Source organism: Onychostoma macrolepis, chromosome 22, assembly GCF_012432095.1.
Source record: "Onychostoma macrolepis isolate SWU-2019 chromosome 22, ASM1243209v1, whole genome shotgun sequence".
Lineage (NCBI taxonomy): Eukaryota > Metazoa > Chordata > Actinopteri > Cypriniformes > Cyprinidae > Onychostoma > Onychostoma macrolepis.
This window is the reverse complement of record NC_081176.1, coordinates 3,121,102-3,136,572: the sequence shown is the minus strand read 5'-3', so window position 1 is coordinate 3,136,572 and position 15,471 is coordinate 3,121,102. Positions and strand designations below refer to the sequence as shown.

At 35.4% G+C, this 15,471-nt stretch overlaps 1 protein-coding gene across 1 annotated transcript; it reads left to right on the top strand.

Annotated features, from left to right (window-relative positions):
• The first annotated feature begins 7,430 nt into the window (after nucleotides 1–7,430).
• On the top strand, nucleotides 7,431–10,613 carry LOC131530132 (natural killer cell receptor 2B4-like). The gene is made up of 4 exons (XM_058760255.1): nucleotides 7,431–7,440; nucleotides 9,305–9,622; nucleotides 9,804–10,103; nucleotides 10,462–10,613. The coding sequence occupies exons 1-4, from the start codon at nucleotides 7,431–7,433 to the stop codon at nucleotides 10,611–10,613; spliced, it is 780 nt and encodes a 259-aa protein (XP_058616238.1).
• The last annotated feature ends 4,858 nt before the right edge of the window (nucleotides 10,614–15,471 follow it).

Sequence of the window (15,471 nt, the reverse complement as noted above, 5' to 3'; positions counted from 1 at the left end):
TATATATATAACACATATACACACTGTAAATAACCATATATATTAGTAACTTATAATTCTAAATTCTCCTTATTAGTCCTATTTCTTTAATATACTTTATAATATATTTTACCTTGCTCTGCATGTTTTTTTAAAAGATTTGTCAAATTAAATGGTTCAACACCTATATTTCTTACTTCCTTAATTTTAAATTTTCTTTTTCATATTTTTTTTACATTTTATTAAAACATGCTCTATAGTTTCAGCCTGATTACAATAAATACATTGACCTGTTTCATGTTTTCCTATTTTAAAAAGAGATTGATTTAAACTTGAATGCCCTATTTGGATGCGAGAAATAATTGTATCTTCTTTCCTATTCCTAAAAACACTTCTTCCATTTCCTACTTGCTGCTGAATATTATACGTCTACCCTTGCTATCACAGTTCCATACTTTTTGCCATTCATTATTAATGCATTTTTTAATTTTCCCTTTAATCTAATTTTTGCTAAGAGTCACTTGAATATCTATTTCTGTGTGTTTAAGAGCTTGCTTAGCTAGCTTATCAACCTCTTCATTGGCCTCCACTCCCACATGAGCAGGAACCCACAAAAATGTTATTACGCTTTCATTACTTATTCTTAACAAACTTGCAAGAATCTCATATATCATGTCTTGCCTTGATGATTTTACTCCACTTGCAAGGCTCGATATTGCTGCATAAGAGTCAGAACATATAACTACTAACCTTGGTTTTACATCCTCCACCCACTGGAGTGCTACCACCATGGCAATTAATTCTGCAGTATACACGGATACATGATCAGTTATTCTTTTCTTAATACTAGTTTGAAACTTTGGAATAAATACTGCAGCAGCTGTTCTACCAGAGACAGGGTCTTTAGAACCATCAGTAAATATATGTAACCATGATGGATAAGACTGATCTAAATACTGCTGTGCAATAATGTTCTTAGGGGTATCTTTCTCATTCTTATTTTTTATTTGTATTTGAAAATTACTTTTGGCATAGGAAAAAACCATGGTGGAATAGTGGATAATATCACAGCTGGGCTAACATCACAATCTGCAATGCCAACCACTTGTGCTTCCCTTTTAGCAATCCATCCAAAGCTTTTAATATTTTTGTTTCCATGCTCCCAGCATTCCTCAATCACTCCCTTTACTGGATGACTCTCTTTATGTCCTTTTAAATTGACCCAATAATTCATTCTTATTTTATAGTCAAGTCAAGTCACCTTTATTTATATAGCGCTTTTAACAATACAGATTGTGTCAAAGCACTTAACAGTATCAAATTGGAGGATAGAGTGTCGGTAATGTATAATGATAAGATTAAACACTCAATTTTCAATTTTCAATTAAAGGCATTTCATTATTGAATTCAGAGATGTCATTGTCTAGCTCAGTTTAGTTTAAATAGTATCTGTGCAATCAAATCGGCGATAATCGCTATAAATATATATTATACCTACGAAGGAATAAAGGAGCTTCCCCAACCTCTACCTGCATGGCTGCAATGGGAGATGTTTTGAACGCACCACAACATATTCTAAGAGCTTGATTCTGTATTGTTTCAATCTTTTTGAGTGTGGATTCTGATGCAAATCTGTAGATAATACTTCCATAATGTAAACTTGGTCTGATTAATGTACAATAAATTCTTTTCAAAGACAATCTACAAGCTACCCATTCTACCCCAGATAGACATCGTAAAATTTTTACTCCTGTTTTACATTTCCTGATCAGTTTTTTAACATGCATTGCAAATGTCAATCTAGATTCCATCCATACAGGTGCATCTCAATAAATTAGAATGTCGTGGAAAAGTTAATTTATTTTAGTAATTCAACTCAAATTGTGAAACTTGTGTATTAAATAAATTCAATGCACACAGACTGAAGTAGTTTAAGTCTTTGGTTCTTTTAATTGTGATTTAGGCTCACATTTAACAAAAACCCACCAATTCACTATCTCAACAAATTAGAATACTTCATAAGTACTTCATAATTTTTTAGTGAATTGTTGGCCTTCTGGAAAGTATGTTCATTTACTGTATATGTACTCAATACTTGGTAGGGGCTCCTTTTGCTTTAATTACTGCCTCAATTCAGCGTGGCATGGAGGTGATCAGTTTGTGGCACTGCTGAGGTGGTATGGAAGCCCAGGTTTCTTTGACAGTGGCCTTCAGCTCATCTGCATTGTTGGGTCTGGCGTGTCTCATTTTCCTCTTGACAATACCCCATATATTCTCTATGCTACACACTGATGTTACTGAAATACATGAAGATGATGAAATAATGTGGAATTTTGGAGCTAAAAACACTTTGATAGCTCAAATAAACAGAGCTTCTCGAATCTTCTTCACACATAATGATGGGAGATTCAGAGACAGACTGAAGCTGGACGATCAAACTGGATCTCTGACCATCACAAACATCACAACTGAACATACTGGACTCTATAAACTAGAGATCATTGCAGCTAAACTGTTATCAAAAACATTCAGTGTTTCTGTCTATGGTGGGTATCATTTGCCTCATTCTTAATATCAAAATATTCTTGTTTTTTAAAGGAATATTACAGATTCAATTCATATTAAGCTCAATGCACAGCACAATTTTGATTACAAAATAATAATAATAATAATAATAATAATAATAATGATAATAAAAAAAATAAAATAAAATACATTTTAAATAAATAAAATAAAATTGACTTGTACCTCATTTGCAGTTTAAGGTTTTTAAGTCATTTGCAGTGTTTACTAATTTTAAAATGTTTGCCTTGTTTGAGCTGCTAAGCTTTTTAAATCATTATACAATCACTTCATGGTTGTAGGGTTTACAGCATTACATTGTGATAGTGATGAAATTTTAATACTGGATTTGAAGAGGGCTCGTAAAGAACCTTTAAATGGGCTTAACAGGTTCTTTGTACGGCAGTGGTGCTATATAGCACCTTAATCACCCTAAAGAACCACTGAAGAACCATACAGGAGCTTAACAGGTTCTGTATATGGTAGCGGTGCTATATAGCCCCTCAGTCATGCCAAAGAACCGGCGAAGAACCACTGAAGAACCACTGAAGCACCAAGATTTGGTGCTATACAATATGATTACGAGCCAAAGAACCACTTTTAGTGCTATACAACACCATTTTAATCTAGCTATACTAATCTGAAACCATGAGTATTTTAAAGTTTACAGATTAGCCATTATCTTCATCTAAATATTGCAATGTTTAATCATTGTATAGTTTAAAATGACAAAAACACTAAAACACTACACCAAGATTGTTGCTTACATTTGTCCATTTTTCTGTTTATTCTATTATATTTTTCAGGTCGTCTGCCCACTTCTTACATTACCAGAGATTGTTCACAAAATTGTTCATCATCATCACAGCAGAATTGTTCATTGTTGTGTTCAGTGGTGAATGTGGGTCATGTGACTCTCTCCTGGTACAAAGGAAACAGTTTATTGTCCAGCATCAGTGTGTCTGATCTCAGCATCAGTCTCTCTCTACCTCTGGAGGTGGAATATCAGGATAACAACACCTACAGCTGTGTGCTCAACAATCCCATCAGCAACCAGACCACACATCTGGACATCAGCAAACTCTGTCAAATTCACTCAGGTACGTCACCAGCTATATTGCCAGTGAAATATCAGTTATACAGTGCTGATGTTTCATAGTGTTTGTTGTAGAGCAGACAGACAGATTCACACCAATGGCTCATTTTGTCAATTGCAGAACTGTCAATTAAAGAGCAAGGCCTACCGTTATTTTACATATTGATCTTTGCTGCCGCTGCCGGATCTCTGTTGATTGTAGCTGCAATTGTGACGTGCTGCTTCTGCAAGAAATGTAGAAAAACAGGTCAGCAGGACAAGCAATTAATCTGTAGAAATTTATTTTACTATACAAATGTTGAAATAATACTGAAAATGTTTCATTTTAACACACTTATAATTATTAATGCAGTTCAAACCCATGAGGAAGACTCTGATTCAGCATTGTGTAAACCCAAAACACACAAAAAGGTAAGATCATTCATGACTGTGTTGCAAGAAGTTTTTGCAGTCAGTTAATCTGATTGAAGTTTTGTGTTTAATGTGCATCAGACGGTCAGTGAACAGACGTGGGTGGTTTAGCGGACCAACTGCCAGCACCTATGATCAAAGGATAGTTTAATCATGCTTTTTTCTCCATTTACACTATGCATTTCAGTGCAAATAGAGTAAGTTTTTCAACGATAGTGAATGATGAATGTCAAATCCTAACATTGTCCATGGCATGTAAAATGTTATCTAAATTAAAAACTGTAGACTTTAGTGTTTGCTGTGGTTGATGAGACATTAACCTGAAGGAGTTATGACGGACGCTCAATCATTCACATCTAATGATGCTCTTTTTTTTTTTTTTTTTTTTTTACCCCCAAAACAGTTTATTTATTTAATAAAAGAGCACTATTAGATGCGGATGATCGAGCGGCCTTCATCGTTCCTGAAAGCACCATTGCATGCTCTCTCATTGACAACAGCAAACACCACTGCTTTTCATTTAGGAAAGATTATACTTGGATTGTAAAAATAAATAATTAAAATTAAATATAAAATAATAAAAACTTTAAACTTGTAAATCTGCTTAGAACTTGGGCACTGGAAGAACAGGGTGACTTCACATTTAACCCAGCACTTTTTAAGTAATTCATGGATTTGTTTTAAGAAACAATATTACTGGCGTAATTTTGTCTTAAAAAGTGATGGGGTTGTGTTTTTTCCCCCCATATATAATATTCAAGTGTTTTTAAAACAACAGAGCAGCAGTGAATGTGCGTAATTGGTCATGGCAACCAGAAATACATTGCCATTGTTGCATCTGTTGACGAGTCCAGCAGCGTATGATACTAAATCAAGTGTGCATGACAATTATTCAAGTAAAAATATGTTCTTCGCACTCATACTGTAATTTCTGCAATGCAGAATAAAACTTTCATAGCCAAGCAATTCTCACTGTCATTAAAACATTATATTTACATTTGTGTATTTTTTTTAACTTCTGGATGTCATTTGTGATATTCATATTTACTGAAAACGTGTAAGTGTGTAAATGAAAGGCATTCTGGGGGGTGTTCTGAGATGTTTTAAAAACCTGACTATAAAAAAAAAAACACCCATGAGAACGGTGTAAACGTAGCCCAGTTCCGCAGGAAGACCCTGCAACACCATGCAGCGACAAGAGCACGCTCTGCGAAGCAGCCTTCCAAACATAAAACAAAGGCTCCGTATTGTTTCTGTGTTACCACAGTGGAGAGTTGTATTCCATACGCACACGGAATAATTTAAGGGATTACACTTTTAAAACTATTGTCAGTCTTGCTTTGTCAGTCTCATGCTTGTACACCTGGTTGTGCAGTGTATCATTTGACTGCACTAGATCACTCCTGGGTTGTTGCATCTTTGTAGTTCACATCCAACTCATTTCTACATTTGAGGTGCTACTGTCTGTCAGGAAGGTGTTTTTTTATTTTATTTTTTATTTTTTGTAATGTAATGAGATAATTATATGCACACTGTTATGAATTGTACATGTAAAACTTTTTAACGTTACACTAAACACAAACCTGTGGTCTGTGGCCTACTAATTTAAATAATCTGCTATTTAAAATCATATACAGACAGTTCTAAGTATAAATAACTTGGTTTGTTATTCTAAAATAAATCATACAACATCAGTTTTATATCATTCGAATTTTAATGGAAAAAAGGAGTTGTTGACTCATGTTTACATGTGCTGAAGTCTGGCCTCGAGTTCATGATGGTTCATGATCGTCTGAGGTCAAATGCGGCTTCAGGCTAAAGCTGGTTGCTTTATAGACATGCTGCAACAAATATGTTGCTTTTGTGTGAAATGCAACCATTCTCAAACCTTCAGAACTGAAATAATTAGTTTGATGATTTAACGGTTTAAAAACTCATGTGATGAACTGGATGACTGATGTAATTTCCTCTAACTGCACGATGTGAGCATCTGTTCTGTAGTAGCAGTGCTCTTTGAAAAAACGGCTGTTCTTCCTATTGTGTCCTTTGCATTATGTTCAGCTCTACTGATTTGGGAATTTAAAACTATTTTTAAAAAGATTTTATAGAAATATTAATAAGCTCTTGTTGTAAATATTATTCAGAGAGATACCTAAAGTTGGTCTGCAATTAATTTTCTGTCACATCCGCAATGTTCCTGATTAAGTTTGCATTTTCTTGCAGAAATCAAAGTCGGAGGCTGTGTATGAAAATGTCCCAAAAAAACGGTGAAATACTGTATCTGCTGAAACGGATGATAGAGCTCATACAGGATGCTGCCTCATACCTTTTGGTTTTGTTCACATTTATTCTCTGCCCAGATGTCTCTGCCTCTTTGTATCACATCTTTTATTTTATTTTTTTGCACATGTGCTCCCATAAGTTATTGTGATGTCAGAAATATTGTTGCTTTAATTTGATGCTTCACAAATAGCACAGCATTCAGAAATTCAAACAATGTTCAATTAACTCTAGTTCCATTATTAAAATTGATTTCACCTTTCAGTGTGCCATTTTGTCTCTCATTTATGGCTCTTGATTTACAATTTTTTTTTTTTAGAAAATTTCATTGAACATACGTGCATCACATAGTAGTTTACAGTATCGCCAAACACAACATGATCAGCTGGACATTTTAGCAAATGTAGTTCAAGCTCATTATCTCTCTCTAGTGTCCAAAGGAGAAAACAGCTATACACCGCTATAAGTAGATGCTGCTGGAGCTGTTAAAGAAACAAAAAGCAAAATAAGACCCCTTGCCTGATCATTGCGTTGCCTTCCTGAGGCCAGTTTGAACAATAACAAACTCATTTAAGCTACATGTCATGTTTGCATCTGTATATTTCCAAGCTGTATACTTTTGCCATGCTTGTGTTACTGCAGTCCACACCACTACATATTCCTGCTATAGAACTTAAAGACAGAACTCAATCTGTAAATAAAGACAAACTATTTTTTATACAAAATATCGACTGATAATTGGTTTTACTGATATTTTGACTGATGTTTACACCTTTCTACTTTGGTTTTCAGTATTAACTAATGAATTGCGCCATCTGGTGGGTTTTTGAGAATCGGTAGCTAAAACAGCATCACAAGAGTGAGCTGAATAGTTAGGATCAATGTTCACCAGAGAACTATACATGTTTTTATTTTATTTTATTTTGGTTATACATTATTCTAACAGTTTTCAAATTGTGTACTACTTTTTATTTTATTTTATATTTCATATTTACAGTTTGAATCTCACAGGAGTATGAGAAAGATATCATCCCTGGTTTTACATGCATTTAGCAGAACCACCCTTATTATTACTGTGGCCCATTTCAGGTTTCAGGTCCCTATGGTTCCAAGTCAGTCACTGCACTGGGAACCTACTAAAACCATTATAAGACAGTTTTAGCTATAACATTACAACAGTAAAAGTCAGCAGAATGAAAGGTTTTTATTTGCACAGTGAGTGGAAATTTCACACCATCATATAATTACAGTTGTGGTCTAATGGTTAGAGAGTTAGAGTTTAGGAGTTCTAAAGGACGTGACATGTGGCTAAGTATGGTGTCCCATACTTGGATTTGTGCTCTGCATTTAACCCATCCAAGTGCACACACACAGCAGTGAGTAGTGAACACACACATCCGAATACACATCCGGAGCAGTGGACAGCTACTGCGGTTGGGTTGGGGGTTCAGTGCCTTGCGCAAGGGTCTCACCTCAGTCGTGGTTTTGAGAATAGAAGAGAGCGCTGGATATTCACTCCCCCCACCGACAATCCCTGCCAGACCTGAGACTCGAACCTGCAACCTTGTGGTTACAAGTCCGACTCTCTAACCACGACCACCCCATTCTACCCTCTATACCCACGACTGAGGTGAGACCCTTGAACAAGGCACCAAATTGCAAATGGTGTGTGTGTGTTCACTACTCACTACAGTGTGTGTGCATTTGGATGGGTTAAATGCAGAGCACAAACTTTGGGTATGGGTTATCTTACTTGGCCGTCATGTCGCTCATTTTCACTTTCATTTACAAGAGATGAGAGTTCGTTAACAACAGCTATAGTATTCATTTATCCATTTCAAATGTGGTGGAAAACAAATACTTTTGGTAATATCATTGAATAATGTGTGCATACAAAGGTAGATGTTTTACCTGTAGTAAGTCAACCAAGTACAATCTTGATTGTTAGAAGCATCCATTTCTTTCTTTCAAAAAAAAAAAAAAAAAGACAATCATTCTAAGTAATTTAAAGTTACAGTTTCTCATCATAATTCTTTCTATAGGTTAATGGGTCTTAAAAATCTGCTCATAACAGCAAGACAAGAAGAAGGCCTTCACCTACAAACTAAACCTATAATGTGTTCGTCCACCCAGCAGATAAAACCACATTTCTGAAAGCAGACCACAGCAGGTTTCAGTTTGACTCAAAAGATGAACCTCGGGTAAACCTGCACCTGTGAGATGGCAAATGGTTTTAACTTTGCACTTTGTTTTTTCCACAAACAATAAAAAACAAATAAATAAATAAATAAATAAATGTACATAGGCCCATACAACCATTTTAAATTACAAAAGTTAATAAGTCTTCTGATATTCAACATTATTCATCTACTTCTAGCCATTTAATAGTCTGAGAACTTTCAAAAGGTATGTGTATGTGTAACTGATAAAAATTGTATATATTTCTATACATTACGAACAGTTAAAGTCTTAATAAGGGCCAGATAAACTATAACATTATGAAATATGCAAACACAGGTGTGAACAGGAGGACCGTTGTGGGAGGATTCACACATCAGCTTGAGTGTTTTTAGCAGACAGTCTTCTTACATCAGACACTGAACAACTAAAGAACATGTTTCGCATGTTTGTCTTGTTCTGTCTGGGCTGGTGCCATCTGATTGGTATATATATATATATATATATATTTTTTTTTTTTCATTTCAGAGTAATAAAGCTGCTGCTAATTAGATCATTTTCATCTGCTAATACATACACACACACACACACACACACACACACACACACATATATATATATATATATATATATATATATATATGTGTGTGTGTCTGTCTGTTCATATATCTCACCTTTCATTTTGTTTCGTGCCTTTGTGCTTTTCGTGCTGCTATTGTGAATGTAAATGACAAAAAATGCAGCTGATTTAAACCAGTGGGAGTCTTATTCTGTGCAAAATCTCTTCATGTTCATCAGGTGTGTTTGGTGAGTCAGTGTCAGTGATGGAGGGAAATTCTGTGACTCTAAACTCTGATCTTACTGAAATACATGAAGACGATGACATACTGTGGAAATTTGGAGCGGAAAACGCTCTCATAGCTGAAATCAGCAGAGTGAAACGAATATTCTTCTCATCTGATGGTCCTGATGGGAGATTTAGAGACAGACTGAAGCTGGACGATCAAACTGGATCTCTGACCATCACAAACATCACAACTGAAAATGAAGGACACTATGAACTAGAGATAGATGGACCTAGGTGGTCAACAAAAACATTCAGTGTTTCTGTCTACGGTGAGTAGAAATCATTCTTCTGTCAGTCAAAGTGCTTATAATGAAAAACAATTAGGTCAATGGTGGAGGGATTAAAAGCAGAAATATGAGGAATTTATTAAGTTACAATTATAAATGTATTATTATCATTACAAATGTGTAAGTTTACCCATATTACCATTTATTCTGTCATATTTTCTAGCTCGTCTGCCTGTTCCTGTCATTATCAGAGATTATTCACAAAATCTTTCATCATTATCATCATCATCTTCATATTGTTCACTGCTGTGTTCAGTGGTGAATGTGAGTCATGTGACTCTCTCCTGGTACAAAGGAAACAGTTTATTGTCCAGCATCAGTGTGTCTGATCTCAGCATCAGTCTCTCTCTACCTCTGGAGGTGGAATATCAGGATAACAACACCTACAGCTGTGTGCTCAACAATCCCATCAGCAAGCAGATGAAACATCTCAACATAACTCAACTCTGTCAGATTCACTCAGGTACGACAGTGGTGTTATTAATTATCTATTAAGCTGATCTCTGTATTTGGCTCAAAAATAAACCATCAATGAGATCTCAGTCTTGTTTGAGGTCAGACTGACAGATTAATTTTGTCATTATAGATCAGGGTCTACCCTTGTTTTACATTCTGCTGATCTCTGCTGCTGGATCTCTGTTGATTAGCTGCAGTTGTGATGTGCTGCATCTGCAGGGAATATAGAAAAACAGGTGAGGAATTCAACTATAAATTACAAATATTACCAACAGTTAATGCATTTGAATCAGATATATACAGATTTGTATATAAGATCACAAACTTTTGTCCTTTTAACACATCTGTGATTATTATTAATGCAGTTCAGACACAGGAGGAAGACAGAACTGATTCAGCATTGTGTAAACCAACAACACGGAAAACGGTACGTTCATTCTTGACTGTATTGCAAGAAGTTGTTGCAGTCAGTCTGATTGAAGCTGCTTATTTAAGTTTTGTGTCAGACGGTCAGTGAAGACGTGGATGTTCAGCCTTGATTCTTCAGTAGAGAGCGGCTTTTAGAGCAGCAGTAGATAGTTTTAACTGTTTTTATGCCATTTTCCCTTTTTTTTTCTTTACACACATGTAACACGTCACACTCTAGTGATTATCAGGGAATCGGACATTGTTGCTTTTGTAAGAATCATTCTCAGCCATTTTCTTTCATGAGAGACCTTCAGAACTTGTGATAAAACATAAATGTGATGATTGATGTCATGTTAGCATGTGTTCTGCTGTTCTGCAGTAGCAGTCGTTTAAAAAAAAGTGTTAGTAAAGTATGCTTTGCACATGAAAAAAAAAAGAAAAGTAACCTTTAGCGTAAGACAATGCTTTGGGAAAAAAATTATGGAAAAATATGTTCAGTTATACTGTCCTGGAATTTTTTAAATTAGTCTAATTTAAGTAAATTATTTTTTGAAGCAAAAGGTCTTGTTATTAAAAAAAAAAGGTTATTCAGAGATTGTTCATTCTTATAATTGCCTGTCGCATCAGCAAGATTCCTGATTGAGTGTATTTTTCCTTGTAGAAATCAAAGACGGAAGCTGTGTATGAAAATGTCCCCAAAAAACGATGATCAAATATTGTATCTACTGGAACTGATGATAGAACTCATACAGGACAGTGTCTTTATTCTCAGGACAGTGGGATTATTCTCACTTATCCTCTGCCAGGTTTTGTTTTCACTCTTTTATGTACCTTTTGTTGTTATTGTGAATTTCGTTTGAATGTATTAGTTCACCACAGCATCCAGAAACTCAACTTAAATGTTCTATTTGTAGTTTATCATATGAAAATTTCCTAACTTTCATTATAGGCTACATTAAACATTGATCCACCCTTCACTGTGCTCTTTTGTCTGTCATTTACTGTTCTTTTTTATTCTTTTTGGAAAATTTAATAAAATATTGAGTGCGCTGCAGTGATTTTCAGTATCAGTTCTGGTGTATATGTTGGAAAATGTAGGCTACCACAAGCACATCATCGCTCTCTATAAACGCTATGATAGGGTGCACTATCACAACTGCAGCCACCAGCATTTCAACAACAGCTACACAAGCAGCACATGTTGTTGTTAAGCTTTGGAGATATTTGTAAATCATGAACAATAAAGCCAGACAGACATTATTAAGCCTAACAGACAGACAGATAATCGATTTTACTGATAGGCTACCTTTCTTTGATTATCAGTTGTTTAATTGATTGAACTGATAAATGGCGCCATCTGGTGGGCTTTTAAGCAGCAGCAGCTTTAAACAGCATCACAACACTTCCTCTTCAGGAACTCGAGCTGTGTCGAAACGCTTTGGGAATGCCTTCAGTGTGACCACGCTCTGAATCACATGTGTAATTAGTCCAATGGATGGGCGAGACGTCACGGGCGGGGTGATGTAGCGACCAGGAAGCTTAAAAGCACGTGCGGTGAAACCCGGCATCAGCTTCTAGGAATGAAGCATGCGCTGGCAGGGATGCCGGAAGTCTGGCTTCAAGACTTCTGGATTCTCGTTCCCTCAAGGAACCATGGTTACATGTGTAACCTGGAGACATTTTCGCTCAACTGGAAAGAGCTGCGTCCACAGGAAAACTGACTAATGGTGTGCATTTTATGTAATATTATGTGCGTAAAATTCCTAATGTTCTATTAAAAATTGTTTCACATTGGGCGCAAATAAAACACCTTACTTAACTGTGATCACAAAGCGTGCATTTGAAGGTAATTGTGACAATTTTGAGAGTAAATTTTTTTTATTTTATTTATTTGGTTGATTTAAAATCTAAACTAAACTTTAGTTTAACATTCCTCAAAAGAAAATGTAGGCCAACTGAACGATTAAATTACAATCACCAGTGACATTAAAGGAATCATGAACTACTTCTGTTTTTTTTGTTTTGTTTTGTTTTTTACTGTTCTCTGAGGTCCACTTATAATGTTATCAAAATTTGAAATCTAAAGCATTATAATTTAGAAGTAATAAGCTATTTTCGGTCCTGTTTTTGATCCCCTCATCAGAACGCTCTGTTTGAATAGGCGTGACGGATTGTAGACTCAGAAGTAAATGCCCTGTAGGATCTCCTTTGAACAACACGCAAAATAACTGCAGAACCTCTCCACCATCTGCAAGTCGTACAACTAGTTAATGATCAACCTAACATTGATTCCTGTGAAGGCCTGGTTCCTTATCCCTTAAACCTGATTCAACCAACACAGAACAAAGAACTTTGTCTGTCTGGAAATGTTCCAGCGACAGATGCTTCTGGACCCCTTGACCATTTAATGCATAAATTGATAATCTCATCAACAGAAAAGACAGATTTACATTGACACAAACGCTCAGCAGATCTACACCCGTGACATTGTCATGACCTCAGGACATCTCCCCTTCTCTTTCCTGCATTCCAGAAGAAAGCACCCGTTTCTCTTCTTTTACAGACAAAGAAATTTGCATAGATGATTTATAAGAGACAATCAGTAATTACCGCTGCTATTAAAGCAATATACTCAATGTACACTATATACTAATGTTGTATTTTATGTCTTTTATAGCCTGGCTGTGTTTATTGGAACTTATTATTTTAATCTTTGCCTTATAACTTTTCCTTTTAGCAGATAACCACTGTTTGATGTCGCACGAAAGCTTGTTTTATTTGCAATAACTCGGCGTGAATGAGAAGTTGATTTTATATACAGTGAGCTTGTTATACCATACTTTATAGAAGTATCAAGAAATTCTTACAGGACAGTTCCTCATGTGACAGGCAGAACATTAGGGCAGGGGTTTTCAAACGTTTTTGTCAGCCGAACCCCTTTGACATAAATTATTTACTTAAAGTACCCCCTGATATTTTAAGTAAATATTTCAATAATTTAATGGCACATTTGCATGTTTAACTTTAAAAACTATTTTTATCAGTTTTTAAAGTTTTTTTAAAAGTTTTTTTTTTTTTTAAGTTTTTAACTATTTTTATCAGTTTTTAAAGTTTCAGTAATATTTATATAGCTATTGGGACCCACTTTATCTTAGGTGGCCTTAACTACTATGTACTTACATTTAAATTAATCATTTCATACTTATTGTGTACATACATGTTCTTATATTGTACTATTTTTAAACATTCTATATGTAATTACATCTGTAATTCATTTCTGTAATTACATTTATAATTACACTGTTCACCCATCCCTTACACCTTAACCCACCCTTAAACCTACCCATACCACCAAACCTGTCCCTAACCTTACCCGTATCCCACCTCAATAACAGCAAAAGTGTTTTACAATACAATATGAACACAATAAGTACACTGTACTTATTTTTTTTAATGTAAGTACATAGTAGTTAAGGCCACCTAATATAAAGTGGGACCAGCTATTGTTATTATTACACCTCAAATCTTTAAGAATCGATTCCCTAAAAGCTAAAATAAGAGTTAATATCCGATATTCAGTATCGGTATCGCTCCGATACTGGCGTTTTCTGCCGGATCAGGTATCGGTCAGACGAGGCCGATCCAAATACGATATTCTGCGTATAGCCTACTATTCTGTTATTGTTAAGCGCCAGATTTGACTTACTTTACCTAACCTGAGAATAAATAAAATAAGGTAGAAAGTGTAGGAAATTAAGCACCATAAAACAATCAAGGTCCAGAAATGTAACAAGGAGATCGTTAAAATAATCCATGTGACATCAGTGGTTCAACCGTAATTTTACGAAGCTACAAGAATACTTTTTTGTTCGCAAAGAAAACAAAAATTACAACGTATATAAACAATGTATGCAATTACAATTTTAATTGTTATGCTTATGATACTCAACTATATATCTCAACAAGACCAGATGAAACTTCTAAACTATCTAAGCTAATAGATTGTGAAAGATTGGATGACCAATAATTTCCTCCTATTAAATTCAGATAAGACAGAGATATTACTTATTGGACCAAAAAACAGTACACAGAATCTCTTGGAATCTCTACGTCCTCTAAAGTCAAAAATCTGGGTGTTATATTAGACAGAAACTTGTCCTTTGAAAATCACATTTCCCATGTTACAAAAACAGCATTCTTCCATCTTAGAAACATTGCCAAGCTTTGAAACATGCTACCTGTTTCAGATGCAGAAAAGCTAGTTCATGCAATCATGACCTCTAGACTGGACTATTGTAATGCACTGCTAGCTGGTTGTCCTGCATCTTCAATAAACAAGCTACAGGTAGTCCAAAATGCAGCGGCTAGAGTCCTTACCAGGTCAAGAAAATATGATCATATTACCCCAATTTTACATTCTCTGCACTGGCTACCTATTGAGTTCCGTATCAGTTTCAAAATATTATTACTTGCCTATAAGGCCCTAAATGGGTTTAGCTCCTGCGTACCTAACTAGTCTTCTACCACGCTACAACCTAACCCGCTCCTTAAGGTAGCAAAACTCTAGATTTTTGGTAGTACCTAGGATAGCAAAGTCCACTAAAGGAGGTAGAGCTTTTTCACATTTGGCTCCCAAACTCTGGAATAGCCTTCCTGATAACGTTCGGGGTTCAGACACACTCTCTCTGTTTAAATCTAGATTAAAGACCCATCTCTTTAGCCAAGCATTCACATAATGCATCTTATAATTTTGTATTGCAGTCATTATTATTCTTTAGCTTGGGTTGAACAAATAATTTTTGCTTGGATGGAACAGCAGCTACGCTAATTATGTCTCTATTTGTTTCTTTGTTTCTGCCACGATAACTAGGAATTACTAGGAAGTGTCAGTCTGGATCCAACCCTTAAAAGATCTGAGATGACCAAACACCTGAGAAGAGATGATGCCAACCCCTCAGAGGACCTCA

Excerpts from the sequence above, each read along its gene's own strand:
- LOC131530132 (XM_058760255.1), top strand. Across the intron at positions 9,623-9,803 it reads ATTCAGTGTTTCTGTCTACG|CTCGTCTGCCTGTTCCTGTC; the intron begins GTGAGTAGAAAT and ends CATATTTTCTAG. Across the intron at positions 10,104-10,461 it reads ACTCTGTCAGATTCACTCAG|TTCAGACACAGGAGGAAGAC; the intron begins GTACGACAGTGG and ends TTATTAATGCAG.